Raw genomic sequence first — 27,933 nt, 5'->3', positions numbered from 1 at the left:
GTCAATTAGAGCGTTGTAACGTTACTTGTCATTTACACTGGCACTGAAACGTCTCACCTAATACGTAACAGCTGTTAATCCTCTCGGGGAGGTGGAGTACCAGGAGCGCTCCAGCCAGGGAGTCAGCGCGCTCTACGTGTCTTGCCAGTGTGGATGGGGAGTAAGGTAGAGTGCTCTGTGAGGCTTTACTGCGGTATAACATGCAAGTGTAGCCAAGGCCAGAGAAGAATACTAGGGTCATAGAATCATAGACTCAGAGAATATCAGGGTTAGAAGGGACCTCAGGAGGTCATCTAGTCCAACTCCCTGCTCAAAGCAGGACCAATTCCCAACTAAATCATCCCAGCCAGGGCTTTGTCAAGCCTGACCTTAAAAATCTCTACGGAAGGAGATTCCACTACCTCCCTAGGTAACCCATTCCAGTGCTTCACCACCCTCCTAGTGAAAAAGTTTTTCCTAATATCCAACCTAAAAAAAGATTAAAGGTCATTGAGTCCAGCCCCCTGCCTTCACTAGCAGGACCAAGTACTGATTTTGCCCAAGTGGCCCCCTCAAGGATTGAGCTCACAACCCTGGGTTTAGCAGGCCAATGCTCAAACCACTGAGCTATCCCTCCCCCCTGTGAGTTAAGAGCAACTTGATAATCATTAGGTCTAAACATTTTAGGCTAATTGTGTAGACATTCTAGTCCCATTCAAGGGTTTAGAATGTCTTTTGGCTACAGGGCATTTATATTTTGAGAAACTTCAGTTTTAATTTACAAATTCAGGCCCCTAATTCCCTCCCCAGGTAACCATAAAAGCAAAAAAAAATAAAAAAATAAATATCTTTCCACAAATATTCTAGTATTAGCCTTTTGCCACCAAAAGAGTGCAATGGAGATAAAGGTAGCCAATTCTTGTGGTTTTAATCAGCTGTAGAGATCATAGTTCTTTGCATCAGTTCTACGCCTTGATTCTGATGTTTATGCTAGCAGCCAAGGCGATGACCAAAGGGACATTTTTAGACAGACTGAAAAATGCCAATAAAGAGTTCTGTTTCTGAACACTGTCATTATATTTTATTGCACTAGTAATTTATGTCCATAAATAGTCCTCTATACACACTGACAAAGGTTTTATGAAGAACAAATAGAATTAGAAAACTTTTTGGTCAACACTTACCGGTAAGATTTGGAAATGCTTGATTTTTTGATGATGACACAGTGTAAGCACAAATGCCTTTGGATTACTCTGGCTGTCCCGGAGGAGAAACAGCCTAGGAAAGACCATTTTCTTTTAGTACAAACTTGAATAGTGTGACTCATTTGCTCTAAAATCAGATCTTTTGTCATTTTGTACTCTTTCTCCTCCTCCTTCAGTGGTGTTAAAGGGCAATTTCTTACATAGTAATTTGCTCTCTTCAAGTTCTTACCAACCCAGGTTCATGCAATGCTAGCAACAAGCAGAGACAGGGCGAAAGAAATGTGATTATGTTACTTCACCTATATACTCTAGGGGGTTTGCTGGCTCTGTAATTGGGCTTTCCATTGCCAATAACTAAGCTCATGAAGAAAATTTTCTTGTTTGGGCTCCTATAGGATGATTTGGAGACAAAAAGAGATGAAGAAACTACCTCTCTTCTCCAGGATCCTATGCTAGCAAGACAGACAGCACTGTGATAGCAGTAGCTTTTAGATGAACAGGAGTAATTACTCAGAAACAATGCAAGAACTCTCCTAACAGTGACTACACATTTGCAGCTTCCATGCTACAAAGAGGTGGAGAACATATGCAAGCACTCGTAAGAGCATTTTTCCTCAGCAAAATTAGCTGAAAATGTACTCTGGGAGGCAGGGGTAGCTGCAAAGGTTACATTCATATTTCATTAGTGTACTTCATTGACGTCATTTCTAATGTGACCCCCATTTCTTTGATGTGACCCTCAAATTAGGTAGCCAGCCAACCCAGCCAAATGGTGAATTGTGTACTTGGAGAAGAAAAGAGCTCCAAAACTTTAGGCATCTACTTCAAGAATTCTCCTTCACTTAGCATTCCCCATGAAGTAGACAAAAGGAAAACGTCTTCATACAAAAGGAAATGAGAGAACACCTTAGGTAATACACTCGAAACGTGACAGTTGCCACTCAGCTTGTGAGGAAGTCAAGTGTATTTCTGAGCAGGCCTTCTAAGTAACCAGTATGCCAGGAGCAATGTTTTCCAGGGTTGAGCTGCAAGAACTGTCTAGAGTTCCAGGGACAAAAAGAACACACTCTAGCATCTTGTGACCGCTGAAATAAACTTCAGCACCACACACCTGCACTGCAGTGATCACTGTCCCATCTGTTCATTGCATTTCTGCAGGCAAGGGAGTTACGTCACTGCTGAAAAACACTCATGTCAGAGTACTCCTCTCTCCTTGTATTATGATTGTACCTATGGAGCTGAGAGTCGCTAATACATATACAACAGGACCCCTGTACAGCCTGGATGCTTCAAGAAGAGACGAGCAAGTGATAGAAACATCAGCTGATCATACTCTTGACTTTCTGGGGCATATCTGAGCTATAAGAAAGACCTTCACCTCTTTCCTTATGGTAACACTGTATGGTGCTTTGGTCAAGGATGTGACTAGCAGGGAAGCATTACATTCCTAAATCCCTGTAACGTAGAGCCCGAGGTATCTGGGCAATATGGCACCCTGGGGAACTGAGCCACCATTAGCTGGCCCACCACAAATGAATCCTAACCTAGCTTCCATGGTGAGTAGACTCACTAGAACAGAAGGTAGGCTCCAGGTGGTGCCAGAAATGAGGGGCTCAGGGTGCGGGAGGGGGATCCGGGCTGGGGCTGAGGGTTTGGAGTGCGGCGCTCTCTCAGGGCTGGGGCAGGGGGTTGGGGTGCAGGAGGGGGCTCATGGCTCCCTGGGGTAGGGAGTTCAGGGTGGAAGTGCCGGCTCTGGGAGGGAGTCAAGGTGCAGGAGGGGGTTCCGATCTTGGGCAGTGGGTTTGGGGTGGGTGTGCATTCTCTGGGAGTGGGTTGGGGTACAGGAGGGGACTCGGGCTGGGGGTAGGGGTGCAGGAGGGGGTGAGGGTTCTGGGCTCCGACTGGGTGCCGCTTACCTCAGGCAGCTCCCAGTCGGCAGCGCAGCGGGGTTTAGGCAGGTTCCCTCCTGCCCTGGCCCCGCGCCGCTCCCAGAAGTGGCCACGATGTGGCCAGGCGTCTCTGTGTGGTGTCTGCTGCCAGCGGTGCGTGTGCAGGCACCACCCCCGGCCAATGGGAGCTGCGGGGGTGGCGCCTAAGGGTGGGGGGAGGCGCACGTGGACTCAGAGCTTTCCTGATTGTCGCTGCGCCTAGCCAGGGCTGCAGGGACAGCCGACTGACCGGCCTGGCACCCTAACTTCCCCCGCAGTGGGGAGAGCTGGCGGTCATGGCTTCAGCCTCATGGAGGGCACTGAGGCTGAGGGCTTCCGGCCAGCGGGGTGGAGACTTGCCACGGTCTGGATGAAATTAAAGCAGGGGGCTGGATCCAGCCTGCAAGCCGGAGGTTCCCCACCCCTGCTCTAGAGAATGAAAGAGGCTAAGATTTTATGGAACCTGACAATTGTCACAGACCGAACAGTGCAGGCAAACACAGTGGACATAGTTGTTGTAGAAAAGACAAGGCTTTGTTAACGGATGTTGCCATACCAGGAGACAGAACATAGAACAGGAACATGAACAGAAGAAGGCGAAGCACGAAGAACTTTGCCACGAAGTGGAAGGATTATGAAAAACTAGTACACTGTCAATTTCAGTGATCATTGGAGCACTTGGAGTGACTCCCTGAAGGTATGAATGAGCAGCTCAAGGACACATTACGGGAACAAGACATCGTGATGAGTGACCTCCAGAAGACAGCACTCTTAGGCACAGAGAATTTTCAGGAAAGTCAAGGGAGAATGAGTACTTTTGAGCACTTACAATGTTGGAGTACTACAGAGGGTTTAACCAACTCCTGACTATCCAAACCTACTGTCTTTGTTCATGGTGAGGATTCACTGGTGGCTCAGGGGGTTAAATTTTAGACAGTTGCTTTCTCCTTTTTCTGCATAAAAATCCTCTGTGATACTGAGGGATAATAATAAATACTTACCCATCCACAAGCCCTTGCTGTTTAATAATCCTGTGGGACTCTTCCCTAGAGATCCTGCCATGAAACCAGTGCTGTGTCCTATGGATAACTGACCAGGGGTGGGGGAGAGAAAGGGGAAATGGTTAATAGCATCAAAATGTATAAGTATTACAGTCTAGAAAATTATGTATAAAAACTTTAAAAAGAAATGTGTATATTGTTGAAGGTATTGAAGATTTGTTAAAGACTGAAATCTCTTCAAAGATTCCAGTGAAGCCTGAGGTGTCCAATAACAGACCTGAGATACCATTTGCATGTGCTTTAAATCAAAGCATTTTATTGTTTATAGATACAACATATGCAATTTTGTTATAGCACCGAGTTCCACAAATTCCTAAAAAAAAAAATTCTCCCTGGAGTATGAACTTTGAAGAGTATGAACTTCCCCTTTAAAAACCCAAGGAGATTAAATGCAAGATACTAGTGTACCATTAAGATTACAATCTTAACAAGACATTCAACTTGAAAAAATAGTCATGTTTATGAGCAACCAATTTTTTGTTCATATAGTAATAATTAACGATGATGTAATTTTAAAATCCTATTTGTTACTATTTACAGAGCATAAGAGTATAATACACGGCTGAAAGAAGTATCTGACTGTTGGATTTGATCCAAATCTGTGCAAATATTTATGGGTCTAGATTTGGATAAAATTTAGATTGCAAAATTTAGAATTGTAATCAAATTTGAGTGCCCCTTTAAAAGGAGAAGTCCCTCCTCCTATGGAAGACTTCAATTCTTAGTTTCCTGACTTAAAAATGTTTACACTTGCTGGCTTTTACATTGCATTAAATTTTTAGTTATCCTGTCATTAGCGATAGAACAGAATTTCACCTTAAAATTTAAAGCTTTTAGAGTGTCTGAAATCAGGATCTGATTTTCACAGCTTTGGGCTCCATTTCTACATTAAACATTCGTTTGCTTTGTCCCAAAGAGCTCTCTGCTACTACGTAAAACAAATTTACCTGTGCTCAGTGTGGAAGGATGGAGTGGACTTTGGCTACCTAAGATGTTCATTCTTGTGCTGCGTTTCTGCAGAAGAAATTAGTTAGCATTAAATCCAGTCTGAAACCTTGACTTGAGAGAATTAGAACACATGCAGTACAGATTTAATATACAAGAAACTGGGGCAGGGAAGTTTAATGCAATGAAGAGAAAGAGAAATGCAGCTTTGAGGGGAGAGGGGCTAGTCTACAAGCAGAGGCCCACTTCTGTTGACTTAAAATAGAAGCTGGGTCTTAATTAATGAAAACTCAACATGTAAAAAGGAAAAAAAAAAAGACCTATCACATATGCTTCTGCCCAGTCAACACACTATGTACTCAATGAAGCAAGATGAGTCTGTCTCCCATACAGCGAGCACCTGCTAGTGCTTCAGGTAATAACTTCTATTCTCTAGCGGATGAGTGTGTGGGAAAACTTGTACTGCAGCTATCTGTCCACATGACACTATAAACAAATTACATCAGTTTTCATTCCAAGAGGTCCTGCCTCTTGAATATTCTGCAGTTAAACTTACTGGGAGCAAGCCATTAGTCACAGCCCCAGCCTCTTCCATGTGGGGAAGCATTTAATTTGACATATTCCTCCTCAGAGACTGGCTTTGCAAACTGGCAGTAAAGTTCTGGTGGGTCTGCTTTCCCCCTCAACCTTCCTCTGGACACTAGGGGGACAGAGAAGCAGTGGTAGAAGGTTGTTGTGAATGTGACAGTTACACTCAAGATGGAAATTGACTCTTTCATATCTGCATGCTTGCAGTGTGAATGTTTCAAGTCCGTGCTAAGCTATACTGTGACCATCACTGCATTAGCTTCATAGCACTCTGCGTGTTCCAGCTCTCAATGGGCACTTGTTAAATACGAAGAGAAGATCATTACCCTCCAAGCATGACCTTCTTCCAAAGCGGCACTCTGTGCTTCAGCAGGATTTTCAATAACTCTTCCTATTTGTCCCGAAAAATCCATTGCTACTAGTGAGTTTTCAGATACACTTCTCTGAAAAGGAATTTTCACTTGTTTAAAAACCCAGGAAAGTTACAATTTAAGAAAACAGTTTTGCTTCCAGATCTTTCATTGATTTCAAGAGTATTATTTTGAAGTTAATGGTATAGAAAATACAAACCAGTTTAAATCCTTGATTCTAAGAAATTCACAGTACTATCATTATATGGAATATGTTTTAATGTTGTCCCAAAAAAGGCTGGGTGCCAAAACTCCCCATCTTTTCCCCTACCCCCAAAAACATCCTTTCATAGTGAGCTAACTCCACTGCTCCCACCAGACAGATGAGGTGCTGCTCTGCTTACAGCTAGGCGAATGAGGGAGCTGACTTTGGACTGTCACTGTAATACTTTCTGGAGCACAGAACTGTCACCAAGCTGCCCCAGGAAGTATACATGATCAAAGAATCGGATATATATGTTTAATTAAAACAAAACAACAACAACAACAAAAAAACAGGCATAGTGCAAAGCAGTGAAAGTACAAAAACTCTTTCCTCTTTCACAGTTACTTTGACTTATGGGGAATTCACTTGTACAGAGAAAAGAGGCATGTACAAAATATGAATCCTAAAATACAGCTATCAAAAAGAGGGAAAATGGAGCAGGTACTTTCTCACATTCCTTATTTACTTGTGGAATTAATAAAAACTGCACCTACACAAGGCTCCTAACAACCAGTCACATTCATGAAACTGCAGTTAGGAATAAGAAGTAACCCAATTTGTTTTGGGGGGAAAAAAACTCCAGATGGATTTCGAAGTGTTTGGAGATTGAGCATCATTACTGAGGGTGATGTTTACCTTGCATACAGGCAAACATAATTGAAGTTTGTACTTATGGACTTTTAGAGTTGAAGCTTATTTCCATTTAAGTCCATTTCTATGCATGCAGGAGCAGACCCTAAAAATTACAGGACCCTCTTTTGGGGATTGTTGTGGATAGCTCATTGGTGGCTTCTGCTCAGTGCACAGCAGCAGTTAAAACAAATAGGTTGCTTGGGTGTATTAATAAAGGAATAGAGTCTCATCTGGGAAGACAACATTTCATGAACACCATTGAACAGTGCAAAGCTTTCTAATTCAGAGAATTATGAATTATCATGTAAGCCACTGCAAAATTGTTACACAAGGATGGAGGACTGACAATATATTTAAAAGTAACTTCAGTACTTACGACTGGAGTGGAGAAGTGGGGGAGCACGGTTTTTCTCTGCTGGGGAATTCTGTAGTTCTGGTACAGTAGCATTCCATACTGTAGATGGAAGGAAAAGAAACATTCAACTGCATCTCTTTATAGCAACTATTGTAATGCCACTCGCATTGCAGCGGATACTGTATCCTTACTTCGGTATTAGAAATAGTCCTCTGGCAAACTAGATTACATTATAATGAGCACGGGGCAGATGAGGCAGCCAAAAGTGCATGGTAAGTTCATCACAAGGATATCACCTCCACATATAAAAACTAAATACCCATGAATAGCTTTATCCACACACCCAAATATGAACCATGCATATGCACATGCAGATCGGCTCTGCTTAGCAACTCCTGTTCATCAGCCACCACTTCAGAATAACTCAAAGGCTCCCACTACAGTGTTATTAATCTTTTAGAGAGAAGCCCACTTGGACAGTCAGTTTTTGCTGATCCCTTCGATTCCCCAGTCAAAGCAGATTTTGCTATAATTTTAGGCAGAGAACACAGTGATGCCTATAAAGTTTGTACAACTGATTCAATTATTAAAAGATCACTTTCAGCTACTCAAAACTTTTGAAGATGAAAGTTTGCAGATTCATCACTCAGAGAAAATTATTTTTAACAGTTGAGTGAAATTGATTAATTGATTCAGTTATTTGAGAAGAGAGAACGCACACTTTCATCTCCCCTGCCACCCCTTTTTTAATAATGGGACTTAAAAATAATAGCTCTAACCCTTCAGTGGTTGGTGTTAAGAGATTACAAATTTGGCAGGGAGATATACCAAAGGGCCATATGTGGCTTTCAATGGTCTTGCTATGATTTGTCTAACTTACAGGGATTTTTAAAGCATACTTAGTGCATGAACCTATGTAATGAGTTCTCTTAGGAGGTTGCAAATGTTCTACTGGCTTTGTGCCTACATAGCTCCAAACTGTACAGGGGGGATGACGCAATTTTATATGTGGAATGAGTGAGGCTGAGCTGGAAAGGAAGTATGCCTCTGATAAGTGAAGTTCTCACAGAATTGAGGGGAGAGGAGCTGGCAGTAGTATTTGTCTACCTCCTCCCACCAAAATAGAGATCACAGAAAATAACAACATAGATAGTATACATTTGGACTCTTTTGGCTATAAAAACATACTGATTTTAAGCTTTCCAGTTCAGTTTTGACTTTAACATTAGTATTACTGTATCTAAATGTACATAATTTATTATAATTAAGTTATTTCAACAGGAAGTAACAGTGGTACTGTACTTCAATCTCACGTACAAAAATGAGACATTGAACTATAACTATGTTACACATCTTGCATGACAAAGGTTACATGCATGAGCAGCTACGACTGTAGAAAAAATATGACAGACTATAATACACGTTCTTATTTGAGAATCAGTATTTGACCATGCCTTCCATATGGCTTTTAATCTTAAATAATGGCTTCAATTTATTCCATGCCTGGACAGTTAGCTGATCAAAATTCAGTAAAAAGTAACTGGAGAGAGAACTGTGCTAGTGGTCATTAAAGAGACACTTGCAGCTCACAAGCCTCAGTCCAAGAATCACTGGTATAGATGTAGCTTTTAATGTGTCTCCTGTGGCTCTTTTGCAGCACATAATATTAAAACAGTGTGATTCAGCCACTGAGGTCTGAGTATCCCTGATCTGCACAAATCAGACACACATTCTGTATTCAGGTACAGTCCAGGATACAAGAAACAACATGCACATCCTGGAGTACATTTATTTAGTACCGCCTGTTTTGTATTCACTTACAAATGGGGAAAGGATTTTCTGTACTGTAATTTACAGAGAATTGTTCTTAAAGATTAACGGGTTAGATAAATTGGAGAGCATTCAAATCAATGAGTTCTGATTTGGAAAATGAGAGCTTAATGCAATCACGGCACATGCACTGAGAGAATGGACTGAAAAGCTGCTGTTCCATATGTGCATGTGTGATAGAGGAACTTCACTACTGATGCAAAAGTGACTTTGATAAAATTATTATAAATTTACTCTTCTAATGTTAAGTCATTACAAACTCGTCTGTACCTTTACTGAATCTTAGGAGATAGTTATCACTACTTTCATGCATATGGTGCTTGTAGAAAAGTTCCTCACAGGCATATATTTTTATTTATTTAATTATATGAAATGTCCAAGCTATGGAAACTCCTAGGAATTCTGTTGACTGTCAACGTGACAAACTCCTCAAGTGTCCAGGGAGATAAAACCACTTTTATTACCCCTAGAAATATTTATACGAACTCTGAAATGCATTTTTTATTCCTATTTTGCTTTTTTTTTTTATACTAATATCTTATGTGCTATGTTTTGAAAAAATGGATGTAAGCTTGGTTGTTGTGATTGGTGCTTGGTATAGAACAGGGATAGGCAACCTATGGCACGCATGCCGAAGGCAGCACACGAGCTGATTTTCAGTGGCACTCACACTGCCCGGGTCCTGGCCACCAGTTTGGGGGACTCTGCATTTTAATTTAATTTTAAATGAAGCTTCTTAAACATTTAAAAAACCTTATTTACTTTACATACAACAATAGTTTAGTTATATATTATAGACTTATAGAAAGAGACCTTCTAAAAATGTTAAAATGTATTACTGGCAAGTGAAACCTTAAATTAGAGCGAATAAATGAACACCACTTCTGAAAGATTGCCGACCCCGGTATAGAATATCTGATAGCAGTTTTTAATTGCAAATTGTATACTGCAACTGGTAAACGCCATTTGGCCTACAAGGCATCTAAACCAGAGTATCTTATCACAGAACAGGACACATCTGTTGTCTAAAATGTCAGTTGGAAAAGAAATGGTTTATCTCAAACAACAGACCTTGCAAAAGAGTTAGGTCCTGACTTCAAGAGGATGTTAACAGCAAAAAGAAGTCACGTATAGGGATGTATTATCAGAAGCAAAAAAGTTGGTAGTAAAGAGAATTATTTCAGTCATTCTAAAATCTTGCTCCTTGAAGCCTTAAGAAAAGCATTTATACTTGAAAAAGATTTTGTAGAAAACCTTTGTTTATTTCTTAAATGTTGAGATGGCATGCCCTGGTGAAATGTAATTACTAAAATCATTGCTATGTAAATGGTAAAATGTTTTATAGAATCATAGAATTCAAGATCAGAAGGGACCATTATGATCATCTAGTCTGACCTCCTGCAAGATGCAGGCCACATAAGCTGATCCCCCCACTCCTTTAGCAAGCGACCCCTGCCCCATGCTTCGGAGGAAGGCGAAAAACCTCCAGGGCCACAGCCAATCTACCCTGGAGGAAAATTCCTTCCCGACCCCAAATATGACGGTCAGCTGAACCCCGAGCATGCGGGCAAGACTCTCCAGCCATACCCTCTGGAAAAAGGTTAAGAATATCATATAATTGACCCATTGTATTATGTACTATCATGGAATCCAATGACCTTGTTAAACTGATTACTGATGTAAGTATAAAATATTTATATTAATGGGGATTATTTAGCAAACTATCTGGCATACTCAAGCAGCAATTCCCTCAGCCAACTCAGGAAGACAAGAAGAATCATCCCTGCAGAAATTAAAGAAGTTGATGATTTTTCGTAATTATTTAAGCTAAAATCTAAGAATTTATTTAACTTTAAGAGCCTATTTGGAGAACTAAAAAACTTCTATGCAAAAGAACAAGAGTGTTTGGACTTTTCAGAAAAAAAAAAAATTCAGTTCCTGTTGAACTTCTCTCAGAAACGCCTGGATAAAAAGGAAGTTAAAACTAACCTTTAAAGTTATCTAAGGTTTTCCTGCCACAAGAGAACAAAGACAATCAGACGCGTGTTGCATGTCCATTAAGCATACTGTGTATTCAGAAGCTGAAGGTGTAACTATAACCAAACTCTGAAGACATGGAGCCAGTGAAAGGATGACAGCAGCCAACTTTGAATCTAAACAAGCCTGAGAAATGTTTTCTTAAAATATCATGAAAATAGGAAGGAGAAAATCATAAAAAGTCTGAAGTGAGCCCCCAACACACACAGCCACAGCCCCACACACAGCCAAGAGATTAGATTTAAAAACTCTTGTAGTGATTTTATTGGGATATGGAAATGCTCTTTTAACTTAAGATGTTAACAGTTTCTCCTGGTAATCACCAAATAGTTAGACCAGATAACCCCTTTCTCCACTCCAGAACTAAGGGTTGGGTCTGTCTATAGCACAAAGAAAAACCCATGGCTGGCCCGTGTCAACTGACTTGGGCTTGCAGACTCAGGCTGCGGGGCTGTTTCATTGCTGTGTAGACTTCTGGGCTCGAGCTGGAGCTTAAGCTCTGGGACCCTCTGGACTCTAGGTCTCTGCTGGGTGGGAGGGTCCCACAGCTCAGGCTCCAGTGCAAACCCAGAAGTCTACACAGCAATGAAACAGCCCCAGAGGCCGAGTGAGTTGGCCTGGGCTAGCCGCAGGTTTTTCTTTTCTGTGTAGACATTCCCATTGATAAACAGAATAGTGGGAGTTAACTGGATTTAGGAGTCTTAATATTCGTTAATTGGTCTGTCTTAAGACAGATCCATAAATGGTTTCTGAGTAACTGATTTAAATCCTTCCTTTGATTTATTAAGATTTAGTAAAGATTATAATTGGGCAAAGTAAAAGTGTTTGTTATTCCTAAAAATCAACAGGACGCACCTGCCTTGCAACAAAATTTTTGCACATTTATAAACAGCCCTGGTTTTCTAATGATACACTGAAACTGGACTCACAGCAACGTTGGGAATAAGACCTTGGTCTCAATTTATGAAGAGAAAAGTGGCTCCACCAAAGGAGGGACAGTTCTCAAAGGTGCAGTATCTACTGTGTACAAAGTGGCACCCGGAAGAGACTGTAATGGAAGTAGCCAATTTATCATTTGTGTTATGTCTTTTGTTTTCTTTTCCTTTTTTATATAATAAAATAGCCAAGATTAATAATTGTGATTATTTTGCTTGGCTTTAATAATGGTGTCCCTAAAGTATGTAGAAGAAACCCTGTGACTTAGGGCTTGTCTACATTACCCGCTGGATTGACAGGAAGTGATTGATCCAGCGGGAGGGTCGATCTATGGTGTCTAGTCTAGACACGATAAATCAACTGTTGAGCGCTCTCCCGTCGACTCTGGTACTCCACCAGGGCGAGAGGCGCAGGCTGAGTCTACGGGAGAGCATCAGCCGTCAACTTACCGCAGTGAAGACACCGAGGTAAGTAGATCTAAGTACGTCAACTTCAGCTACGCCCCCTAGTGTAGACCAAGCCTAAACAGTGGAAATCACATCCCTGAGTTGGCACCTAGAGAAACAATTCACGACAGCTGGACTACCATAACTTGTTTCTCAAGACTAAATATTTTTAGTAATTTGGGGGATAAAAATTACACAGCACATAACACAAAATTAAAATTACCACTTTCTACCCCACTCGTCTGGAAATTAGCCAGGACTAAAGATGAACCAGACAAACTTTTGAAACTGAGGAGTGGGTCTGGGGATAAAAATGTTGCAGAGTAAGGTAAATATACTATGTACTTTCTGTGTCTGTGCAATACTTCCTGGTAAACATCATGTGTCAGGGACTGTTTGGCCACTGAAAACTGATTACAATAGAAAGTGATAATCTTAATCTCAGAGGTTGTAGAATTATCCTGCAGTTAAGACAGTACCACATTCCTATCAGAGCACTGCAGCCTGTAGTGTTGAAATTGAACTTCCTATTTAGCCTCAAGAATACACAACATGGCTGACCCCAGCATCAAGTTGCCCTTTTGGTTATGACGTGACATTGTGTATGGAGATGCTATAAATGCATTAACTAGAATCTAGAGCAGACATTTTCAAATGTGACAAGTGATTCTGGGTGACTCTTAACCCACCTTACAGACCTCTGATTTTCAGAGAGTGCTGAGTACCCACCCTCTGAAATCTGGCCCTTCCAGGTGTCTCAGGAGTTGGGCACCCCTTTGTCACTTGGGAATATTTAAGTCTAATGAGACAAGATAAAATTTGTGTTGTCTGCGTGGATGTGAATTCTTATGCATCCACCTTACAATATTTACATAAAGCTGTAGCATAGAAATTGAGAGTTAGCATGGAGGGGAGGCTTTGCATGGATGAGATGGTAGAGAATTTATGTTGCCTTTGACAAAAGTGAGGCTCTGAGGTTTTGAAAGCCTCTAGGGTCTTCTTCTCCAAATGAGATTTTCAAGGTTGGAATTTATAAAGGGTACTTCTACAGAGCTGTAGATTCTAACCGACCTCCTCCTCGATAGGAGCCAGCCAGTCCATTGCTTCTCTGCTAGAACATAAAGATTGTTTCCCACTGAGGTTTCTCTCCACTATACCCCACCCCAACACAATCTATCATACAAGACTCTGAACTACACCACCACTCTGCCAGCCACATGAGCAAGCTAGTACTACTCTTTTTGTCGAGAGTATACTGATAAGTCTGCTTCCATGCACCCCTTCCAATTAAAAACATATTCACTCCTTGCTCTCAGCTATACATACTCTTGACCCAGGTTGGATGTTGAATCATCTTTTATTAGAAGCCACACCAGGTTAAACAAAAACACTGCAAAAAATCACTACAGTTTTTAAAAGACAATTTGCCTTAGGAAATAGAAAACAAAAAGGTAGAACAGGACACTAGACAGTATCTTGTACTAGTTAAAATCACTGCAAGTTAATGAGCCTATATTCTTGACCTCAACTCTTGGTGGTGGGTTTTTTTTGTTGTTGTTGTTGTTGTTTTTTTTTTTAAGATTCTGCATTGACATGATGAGTTTAAAACCAGTGACTGTTTCGATTTTTGAGGCAAACATATACTTCATATTTTGCCATGCCAGGATTGTGTTTTATTTATACGCGCAATGAATACCATCTAATGCTGTGGTCACAAGCTTCTGATTAAAAGCTGTATCCAGTATTTTAATTTCCAAAATGGAAGTATCTGCTGCAGAATATAGTTGACCTTGGGATACGTAAGTGAGCAGTTCGATAAGAGTAGGTAGGGATTTCTTCATAAAAATATTGCCTTGTGTATTCAGTGCACAACAGTATGGGAAAACTGAAATCTCTCAAGAATATGAAGACAGCTGCAGACCTAGCCTAATTTAGGTTATGAGAAAGTAGGTACCTTCAGGAGTCTAAATGCAGTCATCCAACATGTTCTGCTCTGCTCATCTTCAGCACACAGCAACCTCAATTCCTTAGTTTCATTTCTCACTCTGTTGGGCTACAAAATTAAGAGGGAATTCAGTTACGTTTAACAGGAAAGCAACAGCACTTGACATATACTGCATAGGAAAGGCAGGCACAGAGAGTAAGAAAATGGGAAATATTTGCCAAGAAAATACTCATTCACACTCAACTTGTGTTCCGTGGAGGCGAAAATATATTTGGAGAGAAAAGTCTAGAACCAACTTCCCTGACTGGTCCCCAATAAAAGGAGAGTGATCAGTTTGTAATCTTTGCCATTTTACAACAGTCTGCCACTCGAACATCTTGTATCCAAGGTTATCAAGACACTGTACAATTTAAGTAAACTAATCCTCAAAATAACATTGAGAATAACAGCTTTGTCAGCCCCATTTTAAAGATGGCACTTGGAAGTAGAGAGATTAACTGACTCATCTAAGGTCACACATGAAGACTGCAGCAGAACTGGATGCAGGGACTAGATTGCTCAACACTCAGTCCTCTACCTTAATCACACCACTCCTCAGATACCACTATCTTATTGTTGAGTGTTTTTTCCTGCCTTCTTACTGTTCACGTTAAGATAATAAAATACTTGAAAGTGGTTTTTGACCACTTGAAATAAGGAAGACTGTGGGTAATTAAAAAAAATAAAAGGGAGTTTATGTTTTTGATAGATAAGTTTACCTGACAATTATCCATTCTAACAGCGCCTGCTGTCCCCTCTGCAGATGGCAGAAGTATTACTGCTGGAGCTACCCACACAGACAAGAGGCCAGAGAATGTCAGGCTTGCCTTGTGAGGAGCTACATACATTGCCTTAGAGAACCCATATCAGACGGGAGGAGAGCTCTACCCACCCCCTCAATGCCTATACAAATGGCTTTCCCTGGTTAACTCAGTATGTCTCTACTAGCCATCATTCCTGGGGAGAGAGTTTATTTCTAGCCAAACAGCACTTGCTGGTAGAGACAAGTTCACAGAAATGAGGAACTCCTCTCCATTGCCTCCACCATGAAAACCCTTGAAACACATCAATAAAAGCAGCTCCCAGGCCTGTCTCCCCACTCCTCTGATTTTCTCCTGAGGCCTGTTACATGGAGGCACACAGTAGATAGCCTTATTTTCAGTACCCAAATGACAGACAATTGGATTTAGGTGCTTTAAAAAAATGTTACCAGACACATTGGTGACAACAATGAGAGAGGGGTGCACACCGAGGAGTGTCTATATACAAAAGTTGTACCACTTTAGCTATGCTGGTTTAGTTAATATCAGTACAACCCCTAGCATGGGAGGCATTATATTGGTAAAAACGTATTCTGTCTTATTCCCCTTCCCATATAAGCATAAACTATACCAGTAGGAGTATCTTTATCCTGGTATAACTCCAACCACTCTAGTGGTTGTACAGATATAACTTTATTGGTTAAAAAAAATAAATCTCCCTAACTCGCATGGTTATACCAGTACAAAAGCTGCAGGTAGGCCAGGCATAACAGCTAAAAAACGACCCTGTATACTTTACTCTTCATTTTTCAAACTGACCTCCTGCTTTAAAGTAAGTGCAAACAAGCTGCCTGTTATATTGGTGCATTTACCTCCATTTAGAGTGCGATCCTCTGCTATGTAATTTGGGCACTTGCTCTCATAAGGAGCTTTCCTTTTCACAGTGATTAAGGTATGAAAAGCAGAGGCTACATGTGAATGTCTGGAATGAGTGTCTGAACATATAACCCCAAGGCCATCCAACAGGCTCACTACCTGACAGCAGTTAGATGATTTTGCACTCAAACCTGCCAGTCCAAAAGATGTACTGGGTTTTCAAAGCACAGAAGCACTGATACTTAAAATACACCCACCTGGAAATTAAATGTCCATGACTCTCAGATTATGTATTTGGAAAGGGCTTGAGGGGCCCTCTCATGTAACTAACATCAGAGCTTCTGAACCTCAGAGTAATATCCAAGCATGCAATTCTAGGTTTTCCATTGTGGAACCTCATGAGGTCTTGTCTGCTCAATTATTTGAAAATGCCATTGACTTTTACATTTAAATAATCTTAAAGTTTACCGCATCATTTAGACAAAATCACTATATCAGTAAATGCACAGCCTGGAACAACTATCACTGCTTCTCGATTTGCTGCTGTGCAAAGTTTTATCCCTTACGGTCAGACTGTGCTGCCCTCCTACCCTCACCTTCCCACTGCCTAGTATCAGACTTTAAAAGTCTTTCTGAAGTCAATAGGATTACTTAGGGAGTAAACGTCTACACATGGTGAGTAAGGGTATCACAAATTTGCTAAAAAAAAATGCTAATGATTTCAGTTCCACCTTGGGAACAAGTTAATGAGAGGAATTACCTTTACACAAAATCCATAGTCTGCAGGAGCATTATACAATTTCTTGCCTGCTATCAATGAGAAGATATTGCTGTCTTCTAGGTCAGCTAACAACTGCAAGTGTCTTGGCTCCTGTGGAAATATTGTACCTTTTAAATTGTAGGATTAAACCACTGAAACATTTCAATGCCAGCCATACCTTCTCTGAAGAATAACATCCATCAGAGGGCAGTGTATGCACATTTAAACTGCCTCTCTCTAAGCACTTGAAGTTTTATTTAACATATAATAAAATGAACCATTTGACCTTTTCAGATTGACTATACGTTTATAAATGTAAAGCTAAAATTGTTCTCAGGATGCATACTGACAAATTGATCTGTATTTCTGAGATATTTGCTTCAAGGGAAATACCATGAGACCAAAAAACCTCCAAAACAACAAAAAAGTACCAACCCCAGCAAAACTACACAACAACAGGAGAAGGGTGGGGGTTTATGCTGAAAGTTGACAAACAGTTACATTCTGGTATGATGAAATGATGCGTAAAGCTGGTTTTGCCTTCTACAGAGCTATATTGGTTCTGATTATTGTTAATTCGTTTTTCAAATTTAATAATTCAGCCTTTAGTTACCATCTAAAATAAACCTATAAGAAGTTCACCTTTGAAGCAAGTGTTTTCTCCAAAATCCATAAACTCATTTAATGCAACTTCAGTATCCACTTATATATTTTTATATATTAAAAGCACATGTATATCTGAGTATATTATTATTATTATTATAATGAATAAATTCAAAGATGGATATTTCAAGATGAAGGGATGTAGTGACCCAGGTCTTCTTTGCTACTTGCCCATAATGTATTTATTAATGTATTTAAAATAATGTTCTTTTTTTAAAAGAAAACTCTGTGGAAACTTTTATATTAAAAAAATCTACTGTAAGTAGAAATTCATTTTACATACCAACAATTTTAGTAGCTCAATTCTTTAAAAAAATAAATAAATAAATAAATACCTTTGAAGTTCCTTTTGTGGAGCAATAAAGTCCTGATCTTCTCAAATATACATATAACTTTTTCCACGATTTCCTACCCAACTCTTTAACATGCAAGAAACCTTGAATTTCAGGGCAGCTACTGGAGTTTAAAAAGTTCTGTGGGAGATGAAAATTAAAAATATTAAGTTATATGATTATGTACCAGAAACACAGACAGAGTTAGCACCACACCTGTAGCAAGGAACAGTTGGTCACAGTAAATGACTTAGACTTGAATGTTCCCTAGTGAGAGCTGCTATCTTCTTTCAAAGCAAAGTAGGTCAACAAGCACTAGGGAACTTTTGGTGTCCACATGGACAGTTAGTGCGTGGCAGGCTACAGCGTTGTAGATTTACACCCCAGCTTGCCATGTACTAACTGATTTTCAGTGGCACTGACACTGCCCGGGTCCTGGCCAGCGGTCCGGGGGACTCTGCATTTTAACTTAATTTTAAATGAAGCTTCTTAAACATTTTAAAAATTTTATTTACTTTACATACAACAATAGTTTAGTTATATTATAGCCTTATAGAAAGAGACCTTCTAAAAATGTTAAAATGTATTACTGGCACGCGAAACCTTAAATCAGAATGAATAAATGAAGACTCGGCACATCACTTCTAAAAGGTTGCCGACCCCTGGTCTAGACACACCCTTAGGCCTGGTCTACACTGGGGGGGGGAGGGGAGGAGAAGAAAGGGACGATACGCAACTTCAGCTACAGGAATACCTGCTAGGAATACCTGTAGCTGAAGTCGACGTATCTTATTTCAATTTACCTCCCGTCCTCATGGGGCGGGATCGACGGCTGCGGCTCCCCTGTTGACTCCGCTACCACCGCTCGCTCTGGTGGAGTTACGGAGTCGATGGGGAGCGCGTTCGGGGATCGATATATCGCATCTAGACGAGACGTGAAATATCGATCCCCGGTAAATCGATTGCTACCTGCCGATATGGCGGGTAGTCTGGATGTACCCTTAGTTACACTTAGCACATTGGCATATTCCTGTTTACCAGGCAACAAGCACTGAGGTCTTTCTTGCTCCAAGTGTGGTGCTAGCCAATACAGAATGTAACCATTCTTCCATACTTCTATTCCTCTTGCACTGATGAGTACGAACTGATATTTCAACCCAACATTTACACAACACAGAATTAATAAGTTACCTGTGACTAAGAAGCTTACTAGCCACTAGAAATGTGCCAACAAGTGTAGCTTGGAAACAACTGACTGGAATGCAAAACTTCATCCAGCAAATTTAGATAAATGAACAGCCAATGTATGGATTATCCACCACAAATTAATATCCTGTGTACCCCTTTCTGCACCCTCCCCCCCACCAGGGATATGCACAGGCAGCAGAACATTTCGCACTCAGTAACTCAAATACACTGCATTCAACTATATCTTTACAACTACAAAGGCCCCTAGAAGTCAGGACGAAGAAATATTTTAAGAAATTAGGTTGGTATGCTATTTCTAACTTATATAGAGATGCTAGAAGGTGAACTAATGGGAACAGTTTAATATGCATTCAGGCAAATGAATCACAGAACTGTAGGGCTGGAAGATATAGGTCATCTAGCTGAGGCAGTATTGTTATCAGAAATTTTAATCTAAAGCATGCTGCAAGTACATGTATTTGCTGCAAGTACTTGTATTTGCTGCAATGCCATGAATTTGGTAAGAATTTTTCTTAACAAATTTGAATTTTGTTGAGGCAGTTTTTCCATTTAAAACCACTGATTACCAGCAGGGAAGGACAAGGGCTATAGAGCTCAGGACCTCTTTGTCCTCAAATACTCAATCTTCCACCAGAGCCTGAAGTGCTTCTCCTGGCAACTATTGCTATGTTTTCTTCTCACCTCGTGCAAGACAAAATAAATTAAGAGTGATGGAGTGTAAATCAGGAGTAAACCCAGTGAAGTTGGTGGGAGCTGCTAGGCATTCAGCACTTTTGAAAGACAGGCCACTTATGTAGGTGCCTAACTTTAGGTGACTTGCTTTTGAAAATCCTAGTCACTTTAGAAATACATTTGTAAGTCAGAGTGCTGATTAGACATGAAAATCTGTCTAATCCAGAGCCAGTAAACTACTGGGTGAAGCCAGTCAGTTAGGACTTATGTTTCATGCCCTTTGAATATTCCATAGAAGACTTGATGTTTTCTACATTTGTGTTGCCCTGGTTTTTATTCAGTTGGTAAAAATAAACATGTAAGCCCTGTTACGAGGTAAAGAATCTTAGAGGTTAATGTCTGCTTCTCTTAGGATGCCAAGCACGTGCTCTGTTCATATTGCCACAACATACTCCTTTATAAGAACTTTGAACTGCTTTGAACTGAATAAGGTATAATATATGTATGCAGCATTGTTTCAAACTGTATACGTATATATAATTTTTACAAAACTTTAGGCAAGCATCTATCATATTTCTTTTCTCTTGTCTCCTTTAGTTCCATTCAGGATGTATTAAGCCATTGGTTTGAATCTTATTTTGCATTTATAAGTTTTTATTTTTATAAGAAAGGTTGATTCTCATTGGTTGGTATAACCACTGACATATGTTTATGTGAAAGCAAATAGACTTACCACTAAATTTGGTACGACTTCAAGCTAACCATGAGAATACACCTTTTTAAAGCAGTTATATAGCTTAACATACATTTATTTGGATTCTTAATTTTTACATTTTTTATTACATTAGCAAATCGTGACCAACTCGTTTCTTATTTACTAGACGACAGTACTTTTTATTCAGGATTTGTGTCAGGCTGCATTTGGATAGAAACTGGCATTTAATTAAACCTGTACAAAGCCAGCCTTTGAAAATTGTGTTAGTTAAGGGAAATATTAACAGAGTTAGCGAATAGATGGATTATTTCTGGCCACCATGGGTCAGATTTCTAAAGGTATTCAGGCACATAAAGATGCAGATAGGTACCTAGTGGGATTTTGCGAAGTGCCTCAGAAGATGAGATGCTTAACTCCCACCGGTGTTAAGCATCTCATGCTAGATGTCCATGTACATACATAGGGTCTTGGCTGGGACTGTACTCAGGCAGGTATCCTGTCCCACCACCCTTGCTGCAGTAGCTACACTGCTATTTTTAGCTCACTAGCTCAATCAAAGCTAACGCATGTATATCTACCTGATCTGGAAAAGTAACTTTTAACTGCTGTGCAGCTGTAACCTCGGTGGCCAGCAAACTGACATTTATCACATACACACAGAATGCTCTAACAGCTTAGCCATCATAGGCACTACTAACAGCAGCCCATGGTAATGCCAGATGGCAATTTAGTGGGCATATGCAAACTAACTACTAACAGTTAATTTTTACAATTATTTAAAATCTAAATTAGACTGGCTAAAATCTGCAAAAAAAATCAACACTATGAACATACACTAAATTAAAATCTCCTCTTTTCCTGATCATATTTCCAGTCCTCTTTAATCTTCCTGCCTCGCCCTTTATAAAGGCTACTTTAGCACAAGACTGTCTTAGAATACCTGCAAAAGTTGCGACTGTGGGATGCTGCCGTTTGATTGCTGGCACCAAGCAACCATCTGCTCTGGAAAGAAATTCTACAGGGGGGGAAAAAAAAATAGACAGTTTGGAGTCAGACTGCATTTACATACTTCTGGTTAGTTAGTATTAGCTAACGGGCTAGATCAGATGGATCTTTTTCAGTCTCCACCTTCTATGATGGTTATTCTTAATTGAATTAAAGACTTTTTTACACTGTAAGTGATGCTAAAGCTTTCAAGTCCAATTCACTTCCTTTCCCCCCTCCCCCCAAAAAACCACCACAAACTACATTGATATGGCTTTTTTTTTAATAAAGTTTGCAATATTTCATAAGTACATTTCTCCATCTGTGAAATTAAGGATAAATTTATCTTCTATAAAGAACATTCTCCATAATATTCTTCTCCTTTCTCTACAACAGAAAATTCAATCTAAGACAGCTTTCGCGGTAGGGACAGGAGTTAGGAATTACAGTCTCTGGTTTCTAGCAATGGAGGGAAAGAATCGTACCATGGTTAGGACACTAGCTGAGGACCTGGGAGATCTAGATTAGAGTCCTTGGTCCACCAGAGACTTTCTGCGTGGCCCTGGGCAAGTCACTTAGCCTCTCTGTGCCTTAGTTGCCCATTGGTAAAATGTGGATAACAGCACCTTCCTCACAGGGTGTGGTGAGGAAAACTACATTAAAGAATGTGAGATGCTCAGATACTACAGAAATGGGTGTGGGTGTCCTGTAAGTACTTTAAAATAGCTGTTTTCTCCCTCTAACCAAAGCACCGTTTTATGTTGTATTGGGTTGTTCAGTTCCACCAGAATGGATCATATTAATTACCCAAACTTTAATGATGAGAAAACATTGATGTGTAACTGTCAGGGTTTCCCCCCCCCCATTTGTTTAGCAACTCCGCTGAAATCTTGACACCTTTCAGTCTATCAAGACAAATCCCCTTTCAAAATCTTTTCCAATATATTTACTGTGTTCAGGGCAATGTCAATGTATTTCTCATAATGAACCGTTAGCTAAAAAGTGTTCCAGGAAAATGAATACAACATTTTCTGAACATGCATACATACACAAGATCTGCACACTTGGTATAGAATTCTCTGCTGCACAGACTAGATGCTAACAAGGTCTAAGTAAACATCCATTCCTCTTACATAACCGTCACTGTAGTGTAGTCATTTATTTTAGAACCAAGTATCTTGTGTGACACTAACATGGTGTTTCTAAATACTCCGAGTGTTCTACAGATGCTCAGTATTATGATTTCATTATTTACCATGAGTTATGACATCAAAGTAAAAAATATTTAAAGGATTACCTTATTTCAGACTTCCTCTTCCTAGCTGTCTTTCTGTACCACATTTTAAAATGTCTATCACATAAGTACCTTGGTGTACTGCATGAGATGCTTACAGTATACATTAATTATATTAAGTTACTCTTTGAGCTATTAATCATTGTTAGAACGCGGAATGCCTGGGTATCTATAAAACCAAATTAAAAGGTTTCCAACAAGCTAAATGGCAATAAAATCTACTGCACGTAGGAACACTATTCATTCTACTTCAGCTAATAAAAGTCTTATTCTTCAAGGCACTAACAGATTGAAGGTGAAAGAGGAATCAACCTCCTGCCCCATCATATAATTAGCCAGATGAATTATGAAGATTAAATTTACCGTCTTCCTTTAAGTACTAGTACTAGCCGACACCAGATGCTTATACCTGACTGAAGGGATCAGTGGCCTGATCTGGTATAGAAAAAGAAGGAAGCATTGTTTGATGGTGAGATCATGGGACTGGAAGCCAAACATTATGGGTTCTATTCTTACCTTTGCTACCAATTTAGGTAAATCACTAAAACAAATGTGGTAGTTCACCAACTTTTCACCTGAGATAATGCTTCATAACATATGGGTGTGGCAAAGGCTTATGGCTGGAGCACTTTGAGGTTATCAGATGAAACATACTATAGAAATGCAAAGGTTATAAATCACATATCTTGAAATATCTGGATGGAATGTATCATGGCTGGGGCAGTTTGCCAAACATACACCAGCAGCTGGCTCTGCAAATATCTATGTGTGCACACAACTAAGGTTCGCACCCGTAGGGCCATGTCTTTACAAGTTTGAAAATCTGCTTCCAAATAAGCTTAGAAAGATTGCTATACTGTTAAAAATCACAATAGCTTTTAGTTTCTTATAATACTGCGTTAGTTTCCATGATATAATGCAAAACCAACTGAAGTTTCATAGGCAGAAGGGAGGGGAGGAAAAGGAGAGGTAGAGTTACTTTGATCAGTACAAGAAAAAAAAGAAGAAACCCACTAGAAAATAGTAGTAGGTTCACCTATTATGAACCCCTGTTCAACATACATACTGATAAACAGGGAAAATAATCAGGCATGACAAGCACCTTAGAGGTTACCCACAGGTTTCTTCATTACTGGCAGAAACTAAGAGGTCTGGATATTCACATTATTTGGTCAACTTGCTTCATATCAAATAACAACTTTCAGGATAATGAACAAATTGAACTGTTCTTGCTTAGAGAAACCAAGCTGGGCTTTGCCTTTGTATGGTCATTCTTAGGCATAGCAACAGCCACCCCGAGACAATCAGATTGTACAGTCTGATAACCATCAAGATTCTCATTTTTGGGCATAACTTAAGTTAAGCATCTCTGGGCAACTGTGTTACTTGTTTTCAAGACAGTTGTTTTATACAACGAAGACCTTACCATGCTCATTAACCACATATATAATATACTGTGGGGTCCCCATTGTGCTAAGCCCTATACAAAGATACAGTATGCAACAGCTTCTCCCCCAGACAGTTTTACAGTCATTCCGGACAATGAGACTCACCATTGGATTTTTAAAAAATTCATATTTTGCATAATTCTTCCTGAACAAAAATTTACTTTCACTTCCCATAGTGGACTCAACTTGGACTACGAGCTCATGGTCTTCCAAGCACCTCTCTGTGGAGGGAAAAGACAACGTTAATGTCTAATCAGGTAGAAAAAGAAAAATGTTCCAAATAGTACAAGTGAAACTGCTCCGAATTCATTTGTTACACAGAAATCCTGTATTAAGATAACAAAAGCCTCTGTGGGGAAAGAACTTTTATAGGCCTCAAATTATGCTGAAACTGGACCTAAAGGACCAAAACCATAGATAAAGCAATTTTGCTTTAAAAATGGTTTTGATTTAACATGGTAGGGTTTCATACAAGTAAGGACTTTTGGGAAGGAAGAGGTCATAGGATGGTTTGTGTACCCTGATGACAGCAAGAAACTTGAGTAATACAAACTAAATTTTTCTTTTGGTACTTGGTCTATTGTAAAGGAGTGAAGGGGTGGGGACAGCTTTAAGATACAAGTGCAATGTAACTGAAGTGGGTGAAAAAGCATCCTATTCAGCCACACTTTTCAAAATCTAGTATGATCCTGAGGTGAACTTCAGGCCAGATTTATAAGATACTGTGTTTATTATAGAAGAAATCAAAGGATCTCTCTTAAAGGAGTGCCAACAGACAGCAATAGAGGTTTTGTACTTATCACAGGGAAATTTTCTGCAACTAAAATTGGTCATTTGTATGAATGAATATCCCACCACCACCATAATTCAGTCAAAAAGTACAATACATATGAAAGAATGAACAAGCTAGTTTAATGGGAACTATTCCATTGAAACAAGTAGGTCAAAGTTTTAAAAAACAACTTTTAGAGGACAATTGGTGCAAGTCTACTCTGGGACAATGATGTCAGTGTCCTGACAGGCCTACTGAATGTTTCTAGGAAAATGTCTCAGTATTTTTCAGAGACAAGGTGGATGAGGTAATCTCTGTTACTGGACCAACTTCTGTTCGATGCAGCGTTGCTGTAGCCATGTTGGTCCCAGGATATTAGAGACCAGCCGGGTGAGGTAATATCTTTTATTGGATCAACTTCTGTTGGAGGAGAGAGACAAGTTTTCAAGCTTACACACAGCTCTTCTTTAGTTCAGGGAAATGTATTTAGCTGTGACACTCTGAGTACAAGACAGAACAGATTGGTTGCATCAAGCCATAATTCACCCCACCCCCTCTCCACAACTGGAGAGGTGTTAACAGACCACTTCACCTTGAGTGGTCCCTTGAAATATGTGTTACCTACTTATGCTAAACAATCTGTTCCAACTTATATTTAGTTGTGACACTCTGAGTATGTTTCACAGACCTAAAGAAGAGCTATGTGTAAGTTTGAAAGTTTGTCTCTCTCACCAACAGAAGATGGTCCAATAGAAGATATTACCTCACCTACCTTGTATCTCTAATATCCTGGGACCAAACACAGCTACATCATCACTGCATACAACGTTTTCCCTATTTTTCAGATGGTTCATTATCAAGGTTTCTAGTATATAACTAGGAATGGGCAAACCAACTCAAATAAAAACACAACTGACCTGAAACTCTGCCTAAAATTCAAGCCTCTTGTGGCTCACAGCCTTCCTCACTTCACTTGCATGCATCTTTGCACTTTCAGGTTTCAGACAGGACCAGAATTATCAAGATAGCATGGGAAAAGCTTCTCTTGTGATATTTTCAAGCCCAGTGAAAAGCAAAAAGTGATTGAAATCTCAAAAGCAAGCATATTCTTGCATGCCGTTCAGTTTAATTTAGTGGGCTCAAGTTAAGATTTACCTTTCATTAGTAATGATCCAGTGGAGGGCCAATTGTCTTTTCCCCATCTGCATTCCACTCAACTGTGACATTTCATTGTGGACTTTAGGGGTTTCCAAGCCTTTGAGCCCACCAGATTGGATTACTGCACTTCACTCTTCATGGGGCTACCCCTGAAGATCATTTGGAAGATATAGCAAGAGCAGAAAGCAACCTCCTTTTTAGTGTGCTAGCCACAGAGAGCACTTTGCATCTAGGGGCAGATCCTCAGCTAGTATAACTGGTCATAGCTTCACTGAAGTCAATGAGGCTGTGACACCTTATACCAGCTTAGGATCTGCCCCCTAAGTCTCCAAATTTTCCACTAGGTTCCAAATGTAATTTGACATATTGATTTTAATCTATAAATCAAGATGCTGTTTGGGTCCTGGCTACCTCAGACCATCTCTTTCTCCAACAGGGTAACAGGTCTGTGGGGTGTTTTTCCCCCGAATAGTCTTTTGATTTAAAGATGACAGACTTGATAGTAGGTTGTACCCTGTAAAGGGCCATGGGTTCAGGCACTGCCTTTCCTGGTTGATCTTACAGAGCTTAAAGTCTTTCATCTTTTATGATACAGTGTAAAGCTCATATCGATTTTAAGGTAGTCAGAGTATGTGTCTTGCTTATCCTGAGGAAGCGTAATTTAGGCCAGCATTTGTCCATGTGGCTTGTACTTTGCCTTTTAGTTTGTCTAAATACACCCTATGAATGTTTGACGGAAGTATTGTGTAGAGATGAATAAAAAGTCCTAAACTTGTCTCCTTACCAAGTTAGTTTCCATCTTCCTCTGAAATTTTGTGGTGGCATTTCTGATGAAATAACATATGAGACACCCTGGCACTCCCCTATTCACCACTGTCATATAATTACGGTATGTTTTGCACAAAATATGCCTTGTGAGGTATCATTCTAAGTCTTGATCTGCTAGATATTAATGTCTCATTGGATCGTATGTGCTATCGTCACCTGTGAAGTTATGAAGTTGTGAGGTTGAAAACATCCACAAGCAGCCTTTCTGGTACAATAGTAAAAAGGCCAAGCAATGTTAATGGCTTATTGAGGAAATGCACACAAGTACAAGGATTACCCCAGGAACTATGTACAACAGAAACCTCTCAGAGATAGCACTACACAATGGGAACTGTTTGACCTAGGTTACAGCAAAAGAGATTTCCAGCAACTGGGAAGACGCTATAAAAAGGGGGAAATGACATCATGATGGTACCTCACTCTCCCTACAACAACATGCCTGGAAAAACCTGAGGAACAAAGGTTGAACTGGGGGAAGTGATGGTCCCAGGCTAAAGGGATTTCTAGCCTGTGTATGAAACCTGGGAAACCCAAGCTGCAAAGCAAAGGCAGCTTGTGCCTTAAGAATCTGCCAGCCTGTTTATCACTCAGGGTGAGAATTTGCTAATTCATATCCTATCTAGTGTGTTAAAGCTCAGTTTGTGTTTTTGTTTATTTACCAGGGAGGACGCCCAGGCTGGTGGCTCAAAGGGTACAGCGGTACCCCAGTTCCAGGTGACACCCCAGGCGAACCAGTCACAACATAATTTGAATTTTCATGTTGATAATACAAGCCAACCAGAATTTGAACATTTTAGCAGATTTAGATGTTGAGGGGAAGCAAACCCACAGCTGTCAGTGTGCTACATCTTTACACAAGCGGCAACACAGGACATTCCTTCTTTTATTGACTAATAGGATGAGGCGTTCTACAAAGCTA

The 27,933-nt window shown here is 40.1% G+C and overlaps 1 protein-coding gene across 3 annotated transcripts in view; it reads right to left on the bottom strand.

Moving 5' to 3' along the window:
- The window catches only part of GRB10 (growth factor receptor bound protein 10), a 205,544-nt gene that overhangs the window by 4,879 nt on the left and 172,732 nt on the right, over nt 1–27,933 (bottom strand). For 2 of the 3 annotated variants that reach the window (XM_045005961.1, XM_045005962.1), the window contains 10 exons: nt 24,362–24,477; nt 21,471–21,545; nt 17,938–18,075; nt 16,940–17,050; nt 14,513–14,611; nt 7,331–7,408; nt 6,033–6,149; nt 5,121–5,187; nt 4,114–4,201; nt 1,164–1,257 (listed from right to left, as the gene is read on the bottom strand). In XM_045005961.1, coding sequence (XP_044861896.1) covers nt 1,164–1,257; nt 4,114–4,201; nt 5,121–5,187; nt 6,033–6,149; nt 7,331–7,408; nt 14,513–14,611; nt 16,940–17,050; nt 17,938–18,075; nt 21,471–21,545; nt 24,362–24,477 — 983 coding nt within the window. Of the gene's footprint in view, nt 1–1,163; nt 1,258–4,113; nt 4,202–5,120; nt 5,188–5,674; nt 5,819–6,032; nt 6,150–7,330; nt 7,409–14,512; nt 14,612–16,939; nt 17,051–17,937; nt 18,076–21,470; nt 21,546–24,361; nt 24,478–27,933 lie in introns of those variants that run through there. The other variant, XR_006577008.1, reaches the window with a different exon arrangement.

Source organism: Mauremys mutica, chromosome 2 (assembly GCF_020497125.1).
Source record: "Mauremys mutica isolate MM-2020 ecotype Southern chromosome 2, ASM2049712v1, whole genome shotgun sequence".
Lineage (NCBI taxonomy): Eukaryota > Metazoa > Chordata > Testudines > Geoemydidae > Mauremys > Mauremys mutica.
This window is presented reverse-complemented; position numbering and strand designations above follow the sequence as displayed.